The sequence below is a fragment of the Perna viridis genome, chromosome 1 (genome assembly GCF_037379345.1).
Source record: "Perna viridis isolate PV_CMFRI_1.1 ecotype Kerala chromosome 1, ASM3737934v1, whole genome shotgun sequence".
NCBI classification, from domain to species: Eukaryota; Metazoa; Mollusca; class Bivalvia; order Mytilida; family Mytilidae; genus Perna; species Perna viridis.
In genome coordinates, this window is record NC_142445.1 from 5,117,564 (window position 1) to 5,138,299 (window position 20,736).

The 20,736-nt window shown below is 31.6% G+C and overlaps 1 protein-coding gene across 2 annotated transcripts; it reads left to right on the forward strand.

Moving 5' to 3' along the window:
* The first annotated feature begins 1,138 nt into the window (after positions 1 to 1,138).
* On the forward strand, positions 1,139 to 20,439 carry LOC148626966 (uncharacterized). 2 transcript variants are annotated; one of them, XM_088564776.1, is made up of 15 exons: positions 1,139 to 1,273; positions 5,043 to 5,274; positions 6,980 to 7,059; positions 7,250 to 7,354; positions 7,824 to 8,039; positions 8,835 to 8,950; positions 9,602 to 9,722; positions 10,714 to 10,728; positions 14,650 to 14,875; positions 15,434 to 15,498; positions 15,890 to 16,018; positions 16,343 to 16,588; positions 16,824 to 16,930; positions 17,375 to 17,513; positions 18,030 to 20,439. In XM_088564776.1, exons 1-15 carry the CDS (start codon positions 1,207 to 1,209, stop codon positions 18,170 to 18,172), a joined length of 2,007 nt encoding a protein of 668 aa, XP_088420902.1. In that variant the 5' UTR covers positions 1,139 to 1,206; the 3' UTR covers positions 18,173 to 20,439. The 2 variants fall into 2 exon arrangements, with proteins under 2 accessions (XP_088420902.1, XP_088420907.1); XM_088564781.1 differs by lacking the exon at positions 10,714 to 10,728.
* The last annotated feature ends 297 nt before the right edge of the window (positions 20,440 to 20,736 follow it).

A 20,736-nucleotide genomic window follows, 5' to 3' on the forward strand; every position in this document is an offset into this window, starting at 1 on the left:
AATGGATGATAAAATGAGCATGAAATGAAAAAAAGAAAGGATGGGTCACAAGGATAATAGGGTCGACAAATTTTGATTGCCACTGGAAAAAGGGGGGATGGGTAAGGTCGGGCAATTTAGCCTCCTGTGGCGGAGCGCAAAGGTTCCTACTCCTATCGAATACCACAGCAGGGTTCTTTAACATGAGAGGAACGTGGCATCTTTCCCAACACGGTGCACCACTATGGTTTGCGGTCAGGTTTTCCGTATTATAGCCTGACAACCCCAGCATGTAACACGCCAGGGGTACCCCATTCCACCACCTGGGGCACACATTCCAGTTGCTCTGTGGGCAGAGCGCCTAGCCCCCGGCTAGGTTTCTGAGCACTATTTAGTCGCCTTATACGACAAGCTTAGCGCTGCTGCAGGCCTATTCTTTTAATACCCGGACCTGCACGTGGCGGTCTTAAAAAATAACAGACAGACAAAATTAACAGTGAGAAAACACAAGAAACATAGAACTTCCAAGTTCTTCTGTCACTCACTTGTTGGTTATTATCTCTACAGTAATGTACTATACAGTTTACTCTAAATTTTGATTATTTGATGACGTTGACAAGTATTTCAGTATCATGAAATAGGGAGGTTTACTAATTTTTTGTATGAAGTTAATGATAATGCATTGTAAATTTCTTAAAGAAAATGTAATCAAAAAAGGAAATAACAGAACCAAGTTAAGTACATTGAAGACAAGACATTAATTAAGTAAATGGTGGACAGCTATTTACATATGTACTGCTTGCCCATATGTTTCTGTGAGCTATTTACGTCACTTATTTATTTACAATTCTTCAAACATCTTCTCCTCTGAAAAGTTTTAATAAAAGTTGGTATGTATGTACCTTAGGTAATCCTGCACAGAAAGATGTGTTAAAACTATTTTTTATCTGTGAAAATACAAGGCTTGCATGTCTATGGGAAAATTATATTGCTATACAATAAATTCAGATATTAGTTACATTCAAATTTAGATCAATTATTTTGTTTTTTTTCAGAAAAAATAGAAATTGTCGATATGCAGTCGTTCCGTTATTTTATAATACTTTTATCGTATTTCGTTTTACAAGTACTTTTAAACAACTGGTTTACGGTACAAGATTTTTCACATTATTACCTGTCGGGACCAGTCATAGTCTTACCTGTCCGCCATAGGTGTAAACATTCAGGATGGCGGTCAACTTCATCGCGTTTGTTTTCACATTGTCAGTTCTTTTATTTCATTTTAAACCTGCAGGTATGATAAAGGTGTATCTAGCTAACCATCACTGGCATCAGGTGTAAAATTGTTTGCGATTGCTTTAATTCATGCGACAAACTGCAGATTTTATGTTAGAAAATTTCATTTCCGGTTTATTCTTTTTACCAGCAATTAACGTTTAAAAGTTCTGGATTATATAAGTTAATATAGTTCGAAAGTTTGACATTGACACATTTTATTATACTTGATATAATGTGGCTACTTTGATAACAAAAACCGTCTGAGTCATTTATATAATCTATTAACGTATTGCTGTCAATAATGACTAATAGTAGTCGGACTTTCCCCTGACCCTGCATCCTCCTCTTTTTTTATTTGATATTGATATGTTGGGTTATCAATATCCAAATAAAAAAGATAAGGATTGCAGGGTCAGAGAAAATTCGGACTAGACTAATAGGTGGAAACTTGTTGGACCGGTGTACCTGGTCCATGCTCCCAGTTTTTGGTGGAGTCCGAGTTGCTCATTTATTTTTGTTACTTTGTGTGTGTGGTTTTAGTTACTTAATGTTCTTTGTTGTGTGTGTCTGTTTTCCATGTCTGGTCTTTGTCCCTGGATTACATTCTTTTGATTACCGCTATAACCTTGGTTTCCATGATTACTCTTTATCAATTTTCACACCTACTGACCAGTCTGTGAAAAATGCTTCTCTGAAGGGAAATTTGAGTGCCACGGTGCTGATCGGCCTACATAGAAAAGAGTGATTGGTCTATAAAATCCCATTGGTCTGATTTGAGGGTTTTTAACGTCCCTGACTACTCCTTTGGGTTTTGTACGGTCACAGTCTCATTGGTGGAAAGTAACATTATGAAGTTTCTAACGTTTTTTTCTGTTAACTTCTGTTTGTGTCATAGACAGATGATAGCGAGAATGTCCGCCATGACACAGATGCAGAATGACACATAATTGTCTAACATTATGAAAAATTTAAAGAAACAAATCTTCAACTTTAGCTTGTACATGTATATTATGAAATTTTTCACATCAGCAGATATTTTGGGTTTTAATATCTCAGCAAACCTTGATATTAAAACTATGAAAATTTATTTCTGTCGATGTGAGAAATTTCCATAATCAACTTGTCGGTGTTGTAAATTCAGTATTTCTCTAATTTTTAATTGCTTTTCACTCTGCTTGATCGGTGTGAGAAAAATATATCTCTTCTCTAGAGAGTTCTCAGGGGCTGATTGGCTAAAATAGAAAGGTGTGTGTGGTTGTTGTAGAAAGCAATATTGTGAAATTTCAAATGTTGATAGCTTGAATTTCTGCCAAAGACCCAGGGGCTGCTCTGGTGTCTAGAAAAATTGCCAGCTGCCAGTTTTTTTCGCCAATTTACAGAAATTAGAACCAAAGTGGGTGCCAAATAAATTAAATTCTTCTATTTTTTTTTAAAATATGACAATATTAGGTCCACTGATGAGTTATATTGTATCCTTGTCAATTCATCAAAATAACCCTTTCATTCATGACATACATGTATCCAAGATTCATTCTTCATGCACATATAAAACAATATAAAACAGGTTTTTAGCTCTAGTCTTAGTCAGGATCTAAAACCATTAGTCACATTTCATATGCAGATTAATAAAGTGTTATTTACTCCAGAAACAAGTATTTTATTTCTATCGAGGACTTTATATTGCTATGCTCATATACTATATGATACAGTCTCTGATTTTAAAATATGTTGACCTTTGTGCTTTGTGGTCTAATTAAATTTTATCCTAAAATATAATTTGATTTTTTATTTATAAATTTTTCAACTTGATTCTTTTTTCAAGTGATAACATTTGTAGCAAACTACTGTGGACCATTAATAATCTATTGTTCTCTTGTACTCGTACATGATTTCTGAATATTATGACTTAATGCCTTCAGTATTCCCTTAATTAGATTTTGGGGATCCCCATTCTATTTGTTTACCGATTTTCCTGCCAAAAAAGCCACATGGCAAAAGTGTAAACAAATGATATATAATGATCAATAATATATTTACATGATAACATCTGATTGACACCTCCAATGAGGATATTGAGAATCATGGTCACCTGATTGGCTTCAGTCGTAAATTGGTTATGGTTAATTAACTCTGATCAGGGGTCAACACAATTGTTTAATTGGAGAGAAAATCGGTTGCTGACAAACTTCCTGTCAGTTTTGATGTACAAAACTTAGGTGCCAAGAAAATCACCAACAGGTTATTTTTGTTGCCAGATCAAATAAAAAATTGCAAATTGCGACATTGGTGAAGCCCAGCATGATCCCTGAAGATGCCTAAGTTTTATTTCGACAAATTAAAAGAAAAGCTTTACAACATACTGTAACTATTATTCTTATAGCTTATCGATTATGAAATTTGTCACATCCTGAGAAATGAATTTTCATGCTTTTAGTATCTTGGCAAGCCTCAATATTGAAACTATGAAAATTTATTTTTCTCAAGGAAAAAAAATTCCATAATCAACTTGCTATCGTTGTAAATTCTACATAGTCAATTACAATTTTACGGTTTTACAGTAGACAAAGATAGATGTCTGATTTGAAGGCTACAAGAACAGTAACAGTCACAGTATGTTGTAATTCTCTTTACTTCAATATACTTCAAGATATAGGATGTGTAGCGAGGTGACGCTTTGTAGGTATCATTGGTTAAAATATGTTGAACAACCAAATTGAATTGAAAATCTGTTGCAGCTGTCTTCTTTATTTATTATTAATCTTTATATTAAAACCTACAAGCAGTGACTAAATTGATCTATTGATAGGTCTAATTTTATTTAGATTTTGAAGGTATTTAAATTGACATGAATGCCATTTTGAACTACTACATATAAGTCCATATGCCATATGTGTTATATGTAATGAATTGATGTTTTTTTTTAAAAACAATCTTAGGATCTAGGTCTAACTATTCTGACTGTAAGAAAGATGTGCCTTGACAGCAGTTGCTATATTTTTATCTCCCCCAGCAATGTGGTGCAGGGACATAGAAATCATGCTGGGCATCCATCTATGCTGCTGTCCATCTGTGCTACCTGTTATCAGTGTTCTAGCTAGGATTTGAAAATAGAGGGGTGCAGGGAAGAGGGCACTTTAACGTGTAGCATGTTTTTTTTCAACAAAAAAGGGACATTGATTTAGTATGTTTTTGTTAAGTCAGTAATTTGTATTCTTATTGCTTACCTGCCAACTTTTGAAAATGAAGGTCACATCATAATTTGCAAACTGAGTAAATTTGACTGCATGATTAATTTATGCATGACACCCTCATTGTATTGAAAGATCTTTCCCAGATGACCAAGTGCTTTTAGAAATTTAACACATATATATATAGAGGTGATTAAGCTGAAAATATATTACTGTAGCCTTCAGACCCCAACAATTTTGATTTGATCATTTGATGTGTGATCAATAGTTGTCATTATTCTTGCAGTGGGGCAGCAAATCCATAAGGGCAGGTCATTCTTTACATTTATGACTATGAGGTGAAATGTTGCATGAATTGTTACAAATATTAAATATTGCTCCAACAAAGTATCAAAATCTTCAGTAAGTAAATGAAATATTATTTCATATAACTATTGCAATTACAACTTATGGGAAATGTCCTTTACTGTTGTACTAGTTACTAGTAGTAAATGCTCTAATACCTAAATTGACAATTAGTTTATGACAAATAGTTCTCTCAAGCCATCCTTGTAAATTTTCATGGAACACCATCCTTTTATTTTGATATTTTTACAGAGTGTAACTTGAACAACCGGTGCCAGATACCAGAAGCTTACCATGGAGACTGGTATTCTCAAGAAGGAGGCGCTGATGTAAAAACCAATGTTGCTTTTGATAAATGGAGTAAAGTGTCTATTCCACAGGAAGTACTTGAATGTGTACAGATATACAAACACCCACAGCAGGATTCCATAATTGGAGCCATGAATAGTTCTATGCACAACAGTACCATGCTAATGTCTATTTTGTAAGTACAGTAAACCGAGGGATGTTAGTCTCTCCAACACTCATGTCGGAGTTTTAAATCTGTGTTAGTTGATGAAATACTGAGTCGGTCAGATTTTTTTCTGGGTGAAATATGAGTGTTACACCCACCCAGCTGGGACAGTGTATATTCCAATTGTTAATTGTGTACGGATAATCACTGACCTGGGTGTGAAATTCTCCCAGTACTATAAAGTTAATCTCATTGATATCTGCCAACAATATGTACATTGGTACCCAAGCTCCCAGATTCCTGATCTTCAAAATTTATCAAGGACCCCTGAAAGTCACATCTGGGGAGTCCAGGAGACTTGTGAAAACTCAGAATCCAATAGCCGAAATCCACACTAGTAATACGAGTCCATTGTTGATTTGCCCAGCTTTAATCTTGGTTGTCAGCACAATTAAACAGTGGTTGAGATGATTAGCATGTGGTATTAACGATTGACAAATATAACATGAAAAGATAATAAGAAAATGGTAAAATAGATATTTATCTTTGAGAAATACTTCATAACTGTCCCCTATTGAGTTATAAAATTGAAGTCTGTTTGATGACCAGACACGCATCAGACATTGTATACAATGTGTTCATTTAAATTTCTAAAAATAGACAGCTATGTGCGAGGTTGGTCCAGGGATTGTAATCATCAGTCAGCATCAATTAAGTTTGAAATTGTTTAATGAACTTTCATTGAAATAAAGATAAATATAGGTTGTATTTGACACATACATTTTTACTTTAACTAAAAAAATGTCTCAAGGTAAACTGGAAGCATTTTCAGCAGTTGAAAACGATGGGGGAAAGAAGACTTAACAAGGTCGCAATTTCATCCTGATGTGGACAATGTACTGTAACTTATTACTGACAGTGTTCACAGTCCTGATTAAGGGCTTCTTTGCAATTCTTATGTACTCGTTATCCAGAAGGTTTGGGACCTTTAAGTAGTTTCTTTTATTTCTGGAAAAGCCGTTAAATTATTTAAACTATCAGAAACGAAAAAGTGTCACCAGACTGTACAGACTGTTTTTACAAGGTACAACAATCAATTTGTTCAAAGTGTTTTATTTCTAATTATTATACAATGTAGTGATTATCAAAATAAAAGTGGAGAATTAAAAAATCAGAAGATTGCATTATTACATTATTGCATTAGCTGTAAATAAAAAATAAAACCTCAACAAATTATAAACATGATTAAAATATAAAAAAATAGAATTTATAATGACATAACTAAATTTTGACCCTACAAAAATGTAAATGGAGTGCTCCAAATTAATGGAGTAAATTCACTAGCAGAGAAGCAGAAAAAGAATATGCATCGTATCTTACCATGAATTCCTTGTTATGCCTCATTGAAATTTACGCCTATTACAAAATACAAACAATTGGTGTTGGCTAGTGGGAATCTGGGTGTTAAACACTGACTATGTCTGTGTAACACTGAGTTTCACTCAGGTCGGACTCAACTGTTTAAGAATCATTCTGATCTGAGTATTGTGTATTATGAAAAGCTAAAATGGTGATTGTCTTATCCAGCATTTGTTTGGATTTCTATTTCATGTATTCTTTTTCTGTTTTTATTAAAGAGGTAGCTCTTTTATGTAAAAAGGTAGTGCATGTGAATATACCAGATGCATTTGAATTTTACATTCTCATTAAAGTTTTATTTGATATTTTTTTACAGCAATGATCAAGATGCCAACAGATGTTACTACTGTATAGATGTATTGTACAGAACGCCTAATATTATTCAATACAAACAACGTAAGTGTCTTACAAGGTGAATTATGCTGAGGGAAAGACTCAAAACTTTGAATTGGAACCCTTTTTTGTAGCCATTATTTATATTTTTATACAAACAAGAAGAAATTTCTGTAGTTGTTGAATATTATTTCCTGACTGAGTGCTAATGATCAATATGTATATTAATATTTGAGACAATCTGTCATTTCAGAGGACTGTGTAAGATTGAGTGCTGGTGTAGACATTTCTATTAATACTACATGTAGAGGTATTACTGATGGACTCCCTACAATGGAAAATGCTATAACCATGTTCAGTAAGTGAAGCATATCAGTAAATAACAATTACTATGCTTATTTACAGGTAAATATTTGCCAGTATACCTAAATATGTCTTACATAAAAACTAAAGTGTCAACAATGGTTATCAATTTCCATGAATATCACACTTTTAAAATACAAGGTGTTAACATTTGATGGTGAAACACAACTACATTAACATTCTGTGAAATAAATAAACACTTATCAATAGTCAGAAGTGGAATTGTTCAGTTATATGTAGCTTACGTTAAAATTTAAAAAGTTTATTTGAACTTGATATGAACGTAAAAAAATGTAAAAGCATCATTTATTTTAATACATGTGTATTATGCCTACTATTGATTAAGTATATTTACAAAAATCAAGCATTACTACTGAAACATGTTTTAGGTCCAACCTACAATTTCTAAGATTTGGTCATATGGTACATTGAATGGCATTGCAGATAACATTTATTTCTTTCAGGAACATCTCCAATAAAATTGAACTGTATCACTACAATAGAAGGAGTTTACCAATTTTCTTATGAGGTTTCTGGTTCTGATTCTGTTAGTGGTATCTGTAACAACCCTAACAGTAGAATTGAAGCTTGTCAGGATCCTGGTTCTGCCTATGTAGATAATAGAATGTTTATAATGAACTTTGCCAAATGTTATGGTGTGTCTACATCACGAGACCAGCGTAAGTAATAGAAAAGTCAGTTTGCCTAATAGAACTCAAGATATTGTTAAATTTGCTGAGAATAAAGGGGTTGTAAAGAACATTTTGTCTTGTTATATAACCTGTAAGTGGACAAACTTATCAAGCGGTAAAGAGTTTACATTTTAAAAGATTTTTTATTAATAATTTAAAATTTTAAAAATTTCATTGATATGAAATGAACTTTCAATTTTTTCAACTTTTATTTTTTATATTTTAAAATATTTTTTTTTTGTTAAGTAATATTTCAACTATTTTTTCCATATTTATTTTCTAGGTTGCTTGTTTAAAATAACATTTTCTTGAAATAGCTATAAATGCATTATTTTATTTTGCCTTCAGTTTAAAAAAATATTATATATGTTGCTTTTTCTAGACTTTTTGATACTTCTTGTTGCTTATTAATGAGATCAGTATTTCTTAGTTTTTACACTTCTGCCTTTCTGGATAAAGCTATAGCCAGAAAAGCCTACTCTTATGGAAGTGAAAAAAGTATCCAAATTTAAGTACTTATTTAAGATCATATATTATTGAGACATTTTTGTGAAGAAGATATGAAAATATCTTGCTCTGTATAAAAAGTTCTGCAAGAAGTAACTTCATGTCAGACTGTCAGGCTCTCAGTGCTTCCAATGCTTCGTTTCACATTAAATATCATTATGAGGACTTTAAATTTTCGTAAGGAATTTGCTATTTTGGTACATTTTTTATTTATAAAAAAGTCTTTTTATTCTGCATTGTTACTCAAATAAAATGACCGAAGCATTTTATTTATAGAAATTCGTTACCAGTGTATGGGAGCCTGGTACGCAGAGAGGAACGGTATTGGTTATACTTTTGCTGCTGTGGCGGATACTGTAGAAGCTGATGAAAGAGAGAAATTCAAGTGTATGGTAAGGAGAGCCTTCAGAAATCATATTAAACTCTTGATATAAATGCCACGGGTAACTTTTTGAGTATGGTTGTTTTTACATTGTGACAGATTTAAATAATATATTTTGATATACAATATTTAAATATTATTCAGTGGTTTTTACCTGTATAGGTTGACCATAGTTTCTATGAATTTAAGCTGCAAGTTATACTCTGTAGATCGTGAATCTCTCCATAGTGCATATGTTAAAATCAAACAAAGTTCTGGATTTTACAGATCATTTTCATTAAATACGACCAAAAATTTGGATTATCTTGAAGTAGCATAAACAGGTCTGCATTATTTATCATTATTCTATTGAAATGCAGTGTTTCAGTTTTAAAAAATGAGGGCTTAGGGACACAATTAAGAAAAAGAGGACAGTCATTCAGCCATCAATAGAAAGTCTGTCACAGATGTGTAAAGTCAATGATATAATATTCTTTGAGAATATGTCCCCAGTGCAGCTTCATTTATTTTTCTTGATCCAGTATTTAAACTAGGATATGTACTTTACATGATATTTGACTGTAATTTGATGAGATATCACTGCAACTTATTGTTTGATTTAGGTTAAGTCAACAAGATGATATTTTACAAAATATGAGAGAGTGTCTCATTCTTTTTCTAGTTGACTTTAAGAGATCAGAAAGATCCTAATAATCAGATTAGATGGGTTATGAGTCGTTTCCCTACCTGTACAACTCTGAAGGGTATATATGCTGGTGATTTGAGATTAGTTATGACGAGAGGTAAGTGACACTGCTATAGTGAAGAATTTTACTAGTAGTGCTTGGGACAAGATTTGCCTTCTGTATAATCAGAAAAAGGAAAACATGTGATAAAGTACTGTAAAGAATATATTGATCTGACTGTATACTGCAGCTAACATTCACATGTGTCTGCAAATGGTGCAAAAAATTATTTGCTTTTTGGAAATAATAATTCCATTTGATAACTATGATGGTTACTTTACTGTACTTTGTGCACACTGAACATTAACAGTATCTGATTGGGATTAACTTTCATTAGTATAGATGTATTATGTTGTGCATTCACATGTTCATCTTATCTCTGGTGTTAAATAGAAAAGGATGGGTCTTAGTTACTCAGTCCTTATGTCTAAAGAAAATGTTTTAATTTCATGGTTTTTGTACATATACATTAGTAATCAAGTGTTTTTACTTAAGTAAAGACTGCCTTTAGTAATGTTATAAGGATGCCTTCAAGGGTTTGCTCCTAAAGTAATGCAACACATGTGATCCTAGAACGGAAAGCCTTTTAAAAATTCTCTCCTTTATGCCACTTTCAGTGTATATTGAAAGAAAATTACTTTGAGAAAATGTTGTGTCTGTTGTCTTTACAATTTTCTAATTTTGGTTTCTGACAGTGGTCATACATTCAAGACATGAACTATTTTATGATAATTGGTATGGTTTCTATTGTGAACTTAGGATGGATTGTCATGAAATAGTGTATGCCATGAAACAGTGAATTAAAATTGGGACAAACTTCCGGGTAGCAGAAATTGTAAAGAAAACAGTTTAAGAAGTGATTTTGGAAGTTCCCATTTTAGAATCTTTGGCAATTTAATTGAAATTTGAATCCATTTTTGGTGATACATGGGGACTTTGCAATAAAATTTCCTATATCGTTAAAAATATGTTAGTATATGATACAGAATGAAATCGAAGTGTTGCTGTACTTTTATAAGTAGTATAATTCAATTATTCTCATTTTTAGTTTTACCAAGCATTGGTGAGTTGGATAAAAAACACATTTATTAAGAAGTTATTATGACCCCAATTCCAAGGAAAAAATGGTATACTGCACTTATCATTCCATAATGCCCATTATGGTGTTAATACATGCAGAATTTTTGCAACAATATCTCTCCTTTTATTAGCTCACCTGGCCAAAGGCCAGGTGAGCTTATGCCATCACTTGGTGTCTGTCTGTCTGTTGTTGTCGTGGACAAATTTTCAAAAATCTTTTCCTCTGAAACTATTAGACGGACAGGTTGTAAACTTGACATGATTGTTCCTTAGGGTGTTGTGCACATAATGACTTAGGGTGTTCTGCACAAAATGACTGTTGGGAATTTTGATCCCTGAAAACACATGGCCACCGTTAGTAAAAATAGAACATAGGGGTCTGAAGGCAGTTTTTTTGCAAATAACTCAAAAACAGTTGCCTTTAGCAAATTTCTGGCATGGGCAATATAATTCAGCATCATAAGACAGACCTATGCCCAAATTTTCAAAACAATTCATTATTTGATGTAGGAGTTGCAGCCCCTGAAACAGTTTTTTTGGGGTATTTTTCACACAAACAACTTTGAAAATCTTCTTCTCAAAAACTATTGCACAGAATTCAATGAAAGTTAGCATATTTGTTCCTTAGGTATCCCACACAAATGACGGTTGGGATTTTTGATTCGTGAATAAACATGGCCACCGTTACTGAAAAAAGAACATAGGGGTCAAAAGGCAGTTTTTGCAAATGACTCTAAAACCTTTGCGTGTTGCAAAGTTCTGGCAGGGGATAATATCATTCAGCATGATGAGGCGGAAATTTGCTGAAATTTTCAAAACCATTCATCGACTGATGTAGGAGTTACAGACCCTGAAACTGTTTTTGTGTTTTTTTTTCACTTGTACAACAATGAAAATCTTCTCTAAAACCATTTAAGATCATTTGATGAAAATAAGCATATTAGTTTTTTAGTGTATTGTGCTCAAAATGACTGTTGTGATTTTTAAACTGTGAATAAATGTGGTTGCCAATACTAAGAATGGAACATAGGGGTCGGAAGACAGTTTTTTGAAAATAATTAAAAAAATGTTGCCTTTAGGAAAATTCTGGTTCAGGTCATGAAAATGCTATTAAAAGCAATTCCTGCAGTTGACAATTCAGTTAATTTTAACTTAGCCTGTCTCATTCCTCAAATAAGCAAATGGTTAACCAGGTGAGCAATACCGGCTCTCTTGAGCCTCTAGTTGCAAAACAAAATAGTGATAAAAAGGCTTAAAATTCACAAGAAGTAATCTCCAGTTTGGATAATTTACTTTCAATATTCCATTACCAAATTAAGTAAACAGTTCAGGACTAAATTTTGTTACAAAGTAGTGGATTTTGGAGTTTTTTTTGCTAATTTCAGACTTGTTTTATGAGTTTTTAGTTTTGGTGTGATGAGTTGTTAAGTTTTATATGGTTACAGAAATATGTGACAAGTAAAATATTGCATGCTTGACAGAGTTTTAAATAGGACTGCGACAGTAAATGTTCATGTTAAAGCATGGTTTTATTTGAATGCATTTATTCTTTTGTTCTGATAAATATTATTGCTTTTTTCATTGATTATATGATGCATGGAATTTTAAGTCATTTCTAGGGTGTCTGTTGAATGGACATTTGAAAAACTGAATTAGGAGATTAAAACAAGCACTTTCTGGGAAACTGAGAATATTCAAAATCTGTATGTTCATAAAACGGATGTTAATACTTTGTACTGATTTTCATTGCCAATGCTAGTTATACTTGGAATGTTTTCATTTCTTGTTGATCTAGTGTAAATAAATATCTTGATTGTCATGTCAAGGTGTAATCTGTGAACCTCACAATGAATGCAGTGTATGGCAGATCCTATGTAGGGTCATACTGAATACCTTGTGATTAGGACTTTTTCATTTTCATGTAGGAAACTGAGTGTTTGGTTCAGATGTTTATCATATTTTTAATGGAATTTATTCCAGCATGTAGTTGATGATTATCTTGTCCACCTTCATATTATTTTAAAACATTTGTCAGATTTTCTAAGCTTCTGCTGTGCTGAATGATATATGATTGAAATCATAGTTTGACATGATGGGTAATACATTGTACATTGTCTCCACAAGTGTTGAGCATACAAATTTTTGATATATTATTGTGTACTTCTAAATGGTAGAATGATTCATGGCGAAGTGCTCAGCTGTTGCATGATAAGATATTTTTAAGTATTTTTCCAGACCCAAACACCATTTATTACAGGAGCTACAATATGGTAAATTAGCATTTTAAATATGAAAACTTTTGTCACATTTTTTCTCAGCTCCTACTGGGCAGCATGATTTTAGGTATTGTGGATAGCTTTGACATGATTGGTTGTATATTGTCTCCTAATTAAAGGTTTGTTTGACTCTAATTTCCTGTTTGGCGAGAAATATATGTTATAAAAATAAGCAAATTGCTTTTAGATATACAAATAATTCAATATTTTGACATGATTGGTATATTATGATATGTGATATTCAATTTGTATGTGCCAGCATTTTGGAGGATGTATTATGATATTACACAGTTCATTGCCTGCCAGGCTTTGTCCACGTGTCATGTGTGAACTGTAAAGAATTTCGATACAATTTTTGTCATTGTAAAAACAATCATCTTTTTGGTAATGTTTTCCTTATATTACCAACAGTAAAAGCAGGTCTAGTCCATCACGATTATAGTGGATCTTCTGTAACTAAAAAAGTATTTACCAAAGGAAACTTTGTATAGTGTTGTTATACATATTGAAGATATGCTCCTCCTATTATAGGGAAATTTTACAAATATATCTCATTTTTAGCATGTTTAACTTGGCTATTTTTCACCACTTTATATTTTGAAGGGTACTTACTTTGTGTAATCTGTAATGCAAGAAGTAATCACTCAATATTATTGAAAGTTTACAAAATGTTTATACTGTATACGTGTTGAAAATTTGCACCTTATATTATTGAAAATATAACAAATTCGTCCAAATTTTTCTACATTTTTAACTTGTTGAAATTAGACATGTTTTGTTACTTATGTTGTCAAGTATATATATTGGTACTTTGTGTAATCAGTAACTCAAATATTTTACACATATTGAAAATAATCACCTCTTATTTCGGCACATTTGTTCACTTTGCTTACTGGTAGTGTTCATATACTTATTAAAGATACATTTTGTATATGTGAAGACATATATATATATGAGGGGAAGGCAGGTCAAGGCATGCATAGGTCTTGTTCCTTTTTACCTTTAAATACAGAAAAAAATGAGAGTATCATATTAAGTGCTTTAACACAGTTCTGTGGTAGAATTGCCTGAACCCACTCTTCAGTTTTATGAACTTGATATTATAACCTCACTTAATAATAGTTGGATATATTAGAGTTGCCATGTCCATCCTCCCAAATTTGGTCACAATTACCAATGGATGGAATTTATTGCGTGGCTTTATATATTTAGGCCATATTTTGTAAGTTTTGGGTGCTGTCCAATATCAACTTCCTCTTTTTCCTCTCTATTTTCACTATATGGAATGAAAAAAAATTTTCTTCACAAAATTCATGACTCCCATTGGATGGTTTGATTTCAAATTTGGTGTCTTGCTTGATACAGATAGGGCATATGTTGTAAGCAATTTTGGATGGGGTCTTATATCAACTATTTGTATGAGTGGGGCCTTAGCATGACATTATGTGCAACTTCATGCTTGGAATGGGTAGGGGTATCCTGAGCACAACATTGGGTATAATCTTTTGTTAATGTTTTACTGAAATGATCTGGACATACAATGTACATATGAAATGTAATACTGATTTTCTTCCTGTGATGAAAAGGACATTAAATTATCAGTTATCTTTCAAATTTATACTTTCCAGTTATCCCAAATACAAATTATCTGTCACCACAGTGTGTATTGCCAAGAAATATGTCTGGAACATGGTTCACACAAGGTCAACAGTTCAGATCAGATGTCCTTATCAATGAAACACACATCGCCTTCAAAACCAAAATTAATGAGTTTGAGAGGCTTGATACTTACTACTCCTGTCAACAAACACAGGGAACTCGATACATGTTTACCAGGGTAACAGCAGGTAGATGGTAAGTCTGATAACCTATAGCTATGTCATAAAATGACAAAAAGTTGATGTTGAATATTTGTATAACAAATGATATATTACATTGTAGAAATGTGTATAATTTGATATACTATATTGATATCATGTGATACCTATTGATCTAATACAAGATTATTTTTTGGATTTTTCATTCATAACTGTAATTTTATGCTTCCATGATACTATCTGACTTAATGTGATTATTGCTTCTTGATGGTAAAATTACATGTATTCAAACTGTAAGCTAGCTTTGTATGAAGTTGGAATGTTTATACACCGAAGAAGTGTTCTTTTTTTTTTCCGCAGTGATTTACCAGTAATTTTTGCAATTTAAAATAACAAGGTTTTGGAATACAGAGCTTTCTTTTACTAACCCAAAAACCTTCAAATTTTCATCCAAAATGTTAGTGTGTTGTCACTATTGTTATTAAGGTCAGTCCAGTTTAAGTGCACCCACCAGTGTTATTATTTTTTTTATTAACACAAAACCTTTTTGTCATGTTTACAACAAATTTTAGCACTGAATTATTTTTTGTTCCAGTGAGGTAGATTTTGTTTGTTTTGATCTGATGCCAAGACATCACAGTGTTATTAGATACAGAATAGGTAAGTCCTACACAAACTTATAGCTAAAAAAATCTATAATTAGTTTCATTTGATAACATCAATCTTTGAATTCTTTTTGTGTTATTAATTGAAATGGATTTTCAGAGACTAGTCTTTTTTAGAGAATTAATTTTTAATATTTTCAACGTGTTAGCTAAATGGCCAGCAGTATCTTTAGATTATTTTATTGTTATTGAAACTATTCTAGATTACAGTTTCAGGCCAATTTCAATAGTCCATTGTTTGATGAGTACTTTACTTAAAGCTCACCTGTTCGATTTTAAAACATAATATTCATCATTCAGATAATTATCACTGTAAGGAAATTTCTTCAGAATGAAAAAAGTAAAGGATTTGATAACCAAGGTAAATAATAACAATTACTTTGAAGGGAAGCCAAGCCGTTTGTCTGCATCAGATACAGGTGATTTTATGGTGAAGAAGTTCAGAGAAACCTGCAGTTGGTATTCCTTCACGTACAACAGAGATGAAATAGATTGGAAGTATGAGGTTCTCATCTGTAAGTATAAAATAAAGTTATATCTGCATTGTGGTAGATACTGCTTGATTTTTTTATCTTTCAAACTTTTTAATTTAAGAAAACCTTATTTAATGTCAAGACTTTTTTTCTGAGTCATGGTAAGATAAATTTTAAATGTGATAGAAGATAATGTTCTAATAACAAACTCCTTTGCTGCTTTGAAAAAGATGGGCTTTGAAAATTTATTTCTCAAAGGAGCACAACAAAAAGTTTATGAACTGATCATTAAAACTCAAAACATTATCATATAAGTAGTCCATAAGTAAAATGAGTATAGGTCTGTATAATATTTGTCTTTTCCAGTGAACCCTCCAACCCCTGTGCCTTGTCCAGTTGCTGGAAGATTTAATTTTGAGCAGTGGGCCGTCAGAGAATCAGAAAAGTATGCCACCAGAATTAGAGGTGTGACCCCTGTACCTCGTATTCAGGTTGACTGCAGGATCATTGTGTCAGAGATGAAGTCATGTCCTAATGACATGAATAGAATAGCTGTAGATGCTGAGTACTGTGAGACTGTTGACTACAGAGGACGACCTATTGGAGAATATGGTAAAACAGTTCCTCCTTCAATCCTATAATAGTTTGATTTTCTTCTACTCTGAGATGTATTCATGCAAAAGTACTGTGAAAGCTAGCAGTTTTCTTGTGTATATATTATAAACATTTCAAGCTTAGTTTAATCTGCTAAAGCAAATGTCTGCCATTTTGATGTTCTCATAGATTTGATAAGTACATTGTAAACTGTTTGATCATTATTTATTGATATTTATTTTCACTATTACAGATGTATCTGACCATGATTTGACTTGTGTTGGTTTTTGGATGGAAGATTATAAATCCTACCTTATTACATGGGATGAAGAAGATGCTATTTCTAAATTTAGATGTTGGGTAATACTGACTGTTTTTTTTATTATTTGTTTTTATTTACTGTAGTTGCCAAGTAATTTTATGTGTAATGACTGGGATACTGGGAACCAACATTCCACAGAATGTTTGAAATGGTCTGTTTATATGGAACAATTCTTTCTATGCATGAGAGAAGATATTGTTGTATTTACTTCACGTATTTTTTGAGAGGATAAATACAAGAATGCACAGTTTAACAAAGCTTAATGATTACAAATGCATTACAATATGAAAATACAGTGCAAAATTTTCCTTTTCATGTACATGGATTTTCTCTTCCCCAGGACACTTGCCTCATATGTTGGTGAAAATTCAAATTAAATGTTAGAAATAAATGACATGGAATCAAAAGCACTTTTAACTTTTCACAGTTTTTTTTTGTTTAAAAGAGGTGTTAATATATTTCTGACTATAAAAATTGTACAGGTATACGAGAGATTGAGTTGGACTGATGTGATGATGTCAAGGTCACAGAATGCACGATGTGTGTGGAACCAGAGGGCTGATTCCTTTGATATTCCTGGCACTGGTCTGGCACTAAAACTTTCTGAAAGTGAAAGGCTTTGTTAGTATTATCCTTTTCAGGCATTAGATTTCAATACAAACTGATAAATTCTGTATGTTTTCACAATTGTTTTATTGAAGTATCAAGTAACACACTTTGTTGATAGACTTAGGCAATAATTAAGTAGGAATGAAAAATTTGGGCTAAAATTGATTTTAATGTTAACAACTACTTAACAAACAGTCAGTCTCACATATCTGATCGGGAAACAAGAAAATATGAATTTTCTATTGAAAGCAACAATAATAAGTGAATGCACTTGTACATAACAAAAATCTGTAATTTCAATTAGCTATGTGTTTGGTTAACTTAAAAAAAAACTCCTAATTTTTTTATCTTCATTCTAGAACTAATGTATTATATCTTAATCATAGTTTGAATTTGATGAGTTTAGCTATAAAAATAGTAGACATTTGATATTATATGAATAAATTTTATTTTATTATTCTCTTATATATTCTTTAAATATACTTTCAGTATTGTAATATTATTTGAGCTCTTTTTTTTTCTTAACAGTTGATGACTGTCCTCAGAGATTTGACCCTGGATTAGACCCATACAGAAAACCAACAACAATCTTTATCTTAAACAAAGGCACCACGGCTGTATCCTCATCATCCATTATTACATTGCTAACAGTTGTGTTCTTGATTCTCTGATAGACATTTTCATATTATCATTACTGAGAAAGACACTGTCATTTTATCATTAGTAAGTGCCATTGTGTCTATTCATTTGTAAATATAGAGCATCAATCATCTTTTTTTTACATGAACTTATTAAGAAATCATCATCACTTCATATTTAGATGTACTATTTTATACAGTCATTTGCATGAATATAGTACTAAGATCTGATTTTGTTTGTATTTGACTTAAATCACATGTTTTATTTAGCAATATTGATTGAGCTTGGTTGTTTATTTTTGCTAATGAAAAGAAATGGGTCATTTTTGACTATACAAGTTCTTATTATTGTTCTTAACAGATATTTTTAAAGCAATGAATTTAGACAGAAATACTCTTTTTTCAGTTTTCTATATATGTGTGATTTCAACATTCTCTTTAAAATGCATAATGAAAATTAATATACTCAATCTTTTTAGTGCTTGGATCTGGACAGATTACCTTGTTACATTGTCACAGTTTGTTTAATCTTATCTCAAAGAGTTTTTGAATTGTAACAAAATGATATTTATATTTTTCTATTTTAGAATCTCACTTACATGTTGATATAAAGTTCTAGTGATATTTATTTCAACAGCTGAAAGAAAAACATCCATTTTATAGGATTATCTATTATACTCTTTATTAATGGTTTCTTGAGATGATAAACACTTGTTGTCACATACTCAAAGAAAATATTTTTCAGTTTTGTATTTAACTATACAATAACTGAAGTATTATAGGTTATTTACATTTTTTGTAGAATTTACCATAATAGACTGACATTTTGTCATTATAGCAACTATGAGATTGATAAGAGAACCATTCTTCCATATTTTTAAAGATTTTTTTTTCTTTGTTTTTTTTTACGTACCGTACTTCCTTTGAATGGATTTTAGAGAGAATACAATGTTACTGTTCTTTCAAATTATACTTTTATGGTTATTCAAAGTCAATTTCTTGGTTCACAACCCACATTCTGGAAAACCAATGAGGGAGAGAATAATTTCTTTATCCTTTTTACCCCTAATTACATGTACAAATAAGTGGTGAAGTTGCTTAAAACATTGTTTATAGTAAAACATGATAAAGAATGTGCTAATTTCTTTCATATGGCCATAAAACAGATATTGAGGCATCCGCTATAAAGCTGAGGGAGGATCTTGGACCAAAAAATTATTTTTGTTGTCTTGAAGCAGTTTAAGTAATTTATGCTGAACACATTTCTTATTTTATATAAATACTCGCATACTTCTCTGATGAGACTTATACTGAGATTGATAAAGCATAATTATGTTGATTTTATCACTATATTAACAAATGAGATTTAAATGTTGTGGTGTACCAAAAATGTACAAGTTTGTCCTAAAGAATCTGTAACAGGCATATTTCAATTTATTTAGATTAGTTTTTATCATTTACATACCTTTCACCCTGCATGATATTTCTATATAAATATTTTTTAATTAAATGGTGACATGTTTTTTCCTAGTTTTGTTTGGATGTCTAAACAGGAAGTAATATATCAACACCATTATAGATCTGATTCCTCTACAAAGTGCTTTGTAAATTGCACATATGTAAATATAACTTCCACATGTACATGCTGTCTATATATTTCTTTGTATTCAGATGTTTTTGTATAATAGTCAAACATATCATATTTTACTTTTTGTTTTAAAATAACATATCATTATGCAATATTCATTGTGATTTTTTATACACTCTTGCTGTAGTCTGAGATGGAATTTCATCTCAATTTTAATGGGTTGTGATCTGTATATTATTTAAGAAAAAAGGTTTATGAAAATAACTTTATTAAATAAAATTAGTAGAAGTATTTTTTTTATAAATAAATGATCATGGAATTGATCTGTCCCGTTAATAATATATTTTTTTAAATTCTACATGCTCTAACTGTATAGGAAACTTAAAATGATATTTTATGTTAACTCTACACTCAAAAAAGAATGTATATTACAGTCATGGTATCTGTAGTGAACAATTTTATGTTTCTAAGAACTTCCAAATTCTATTCATTCATGGTATATGTGTTTTATTGAAGGTAAACATTCCATTGTTATTAATTCGTAGATAATGACTGATCTTTGGGAGAATTGGTGTCCTAAAACCAAGGTACTTCCATATAGGTTGACATTCCATGTTTAAGGTACTTACTGAGATTTGATCATTATATAAGTTTTATAACTGTAATTTACAATTGATCATGTTATTTTATTAATAAAAAACAATGAACAATTTTTTGGATTTTTGACCCCATTTTTTATTTAAAAAGAATGTGGTCATATAATGCTATCATGCTGTTGTCGTTGTTCGTAACCATTTCATTTCCAGACAATAACTGTCAAGGTTCAGGACAATGCTTCCAGCTGAAAGTGGTTTATGGCAAAATATACCACAGTAACTGGGAAAGTGTCCATTGTGCAAAGATGGTGTTGTTGAGGAATACCATTATGTAATTGAGTGCAGTAGTATACAATCAGATAGAAAGCTCTTTTTGACAAAGTCCATAACTTACTGTAATGTTTTAAATTCAA

Coding starts and splice junctions, on each gene's coding strand:
- LOC148626966 (XM_088564776.1), top strand. CDS start 1,207: ATGGCGGTCAACTTCATCGCGTTTGTTTTCACATTGTCAGTTCTTTTA. Junction 5,275..6,979: donor ACCATGCTAATGTCTATTTT/GTAAGTACAGTA, acceptor ATTTTTTTACAG/CAATGATCAAGATGCCAACA. Junction 16,931..17,374: donor TTTCTAAATTTAGATGTTGG/GTAATACTGACT, acceptor AAAATTGTACAG/GTATACGAGAGATTGAGTTG.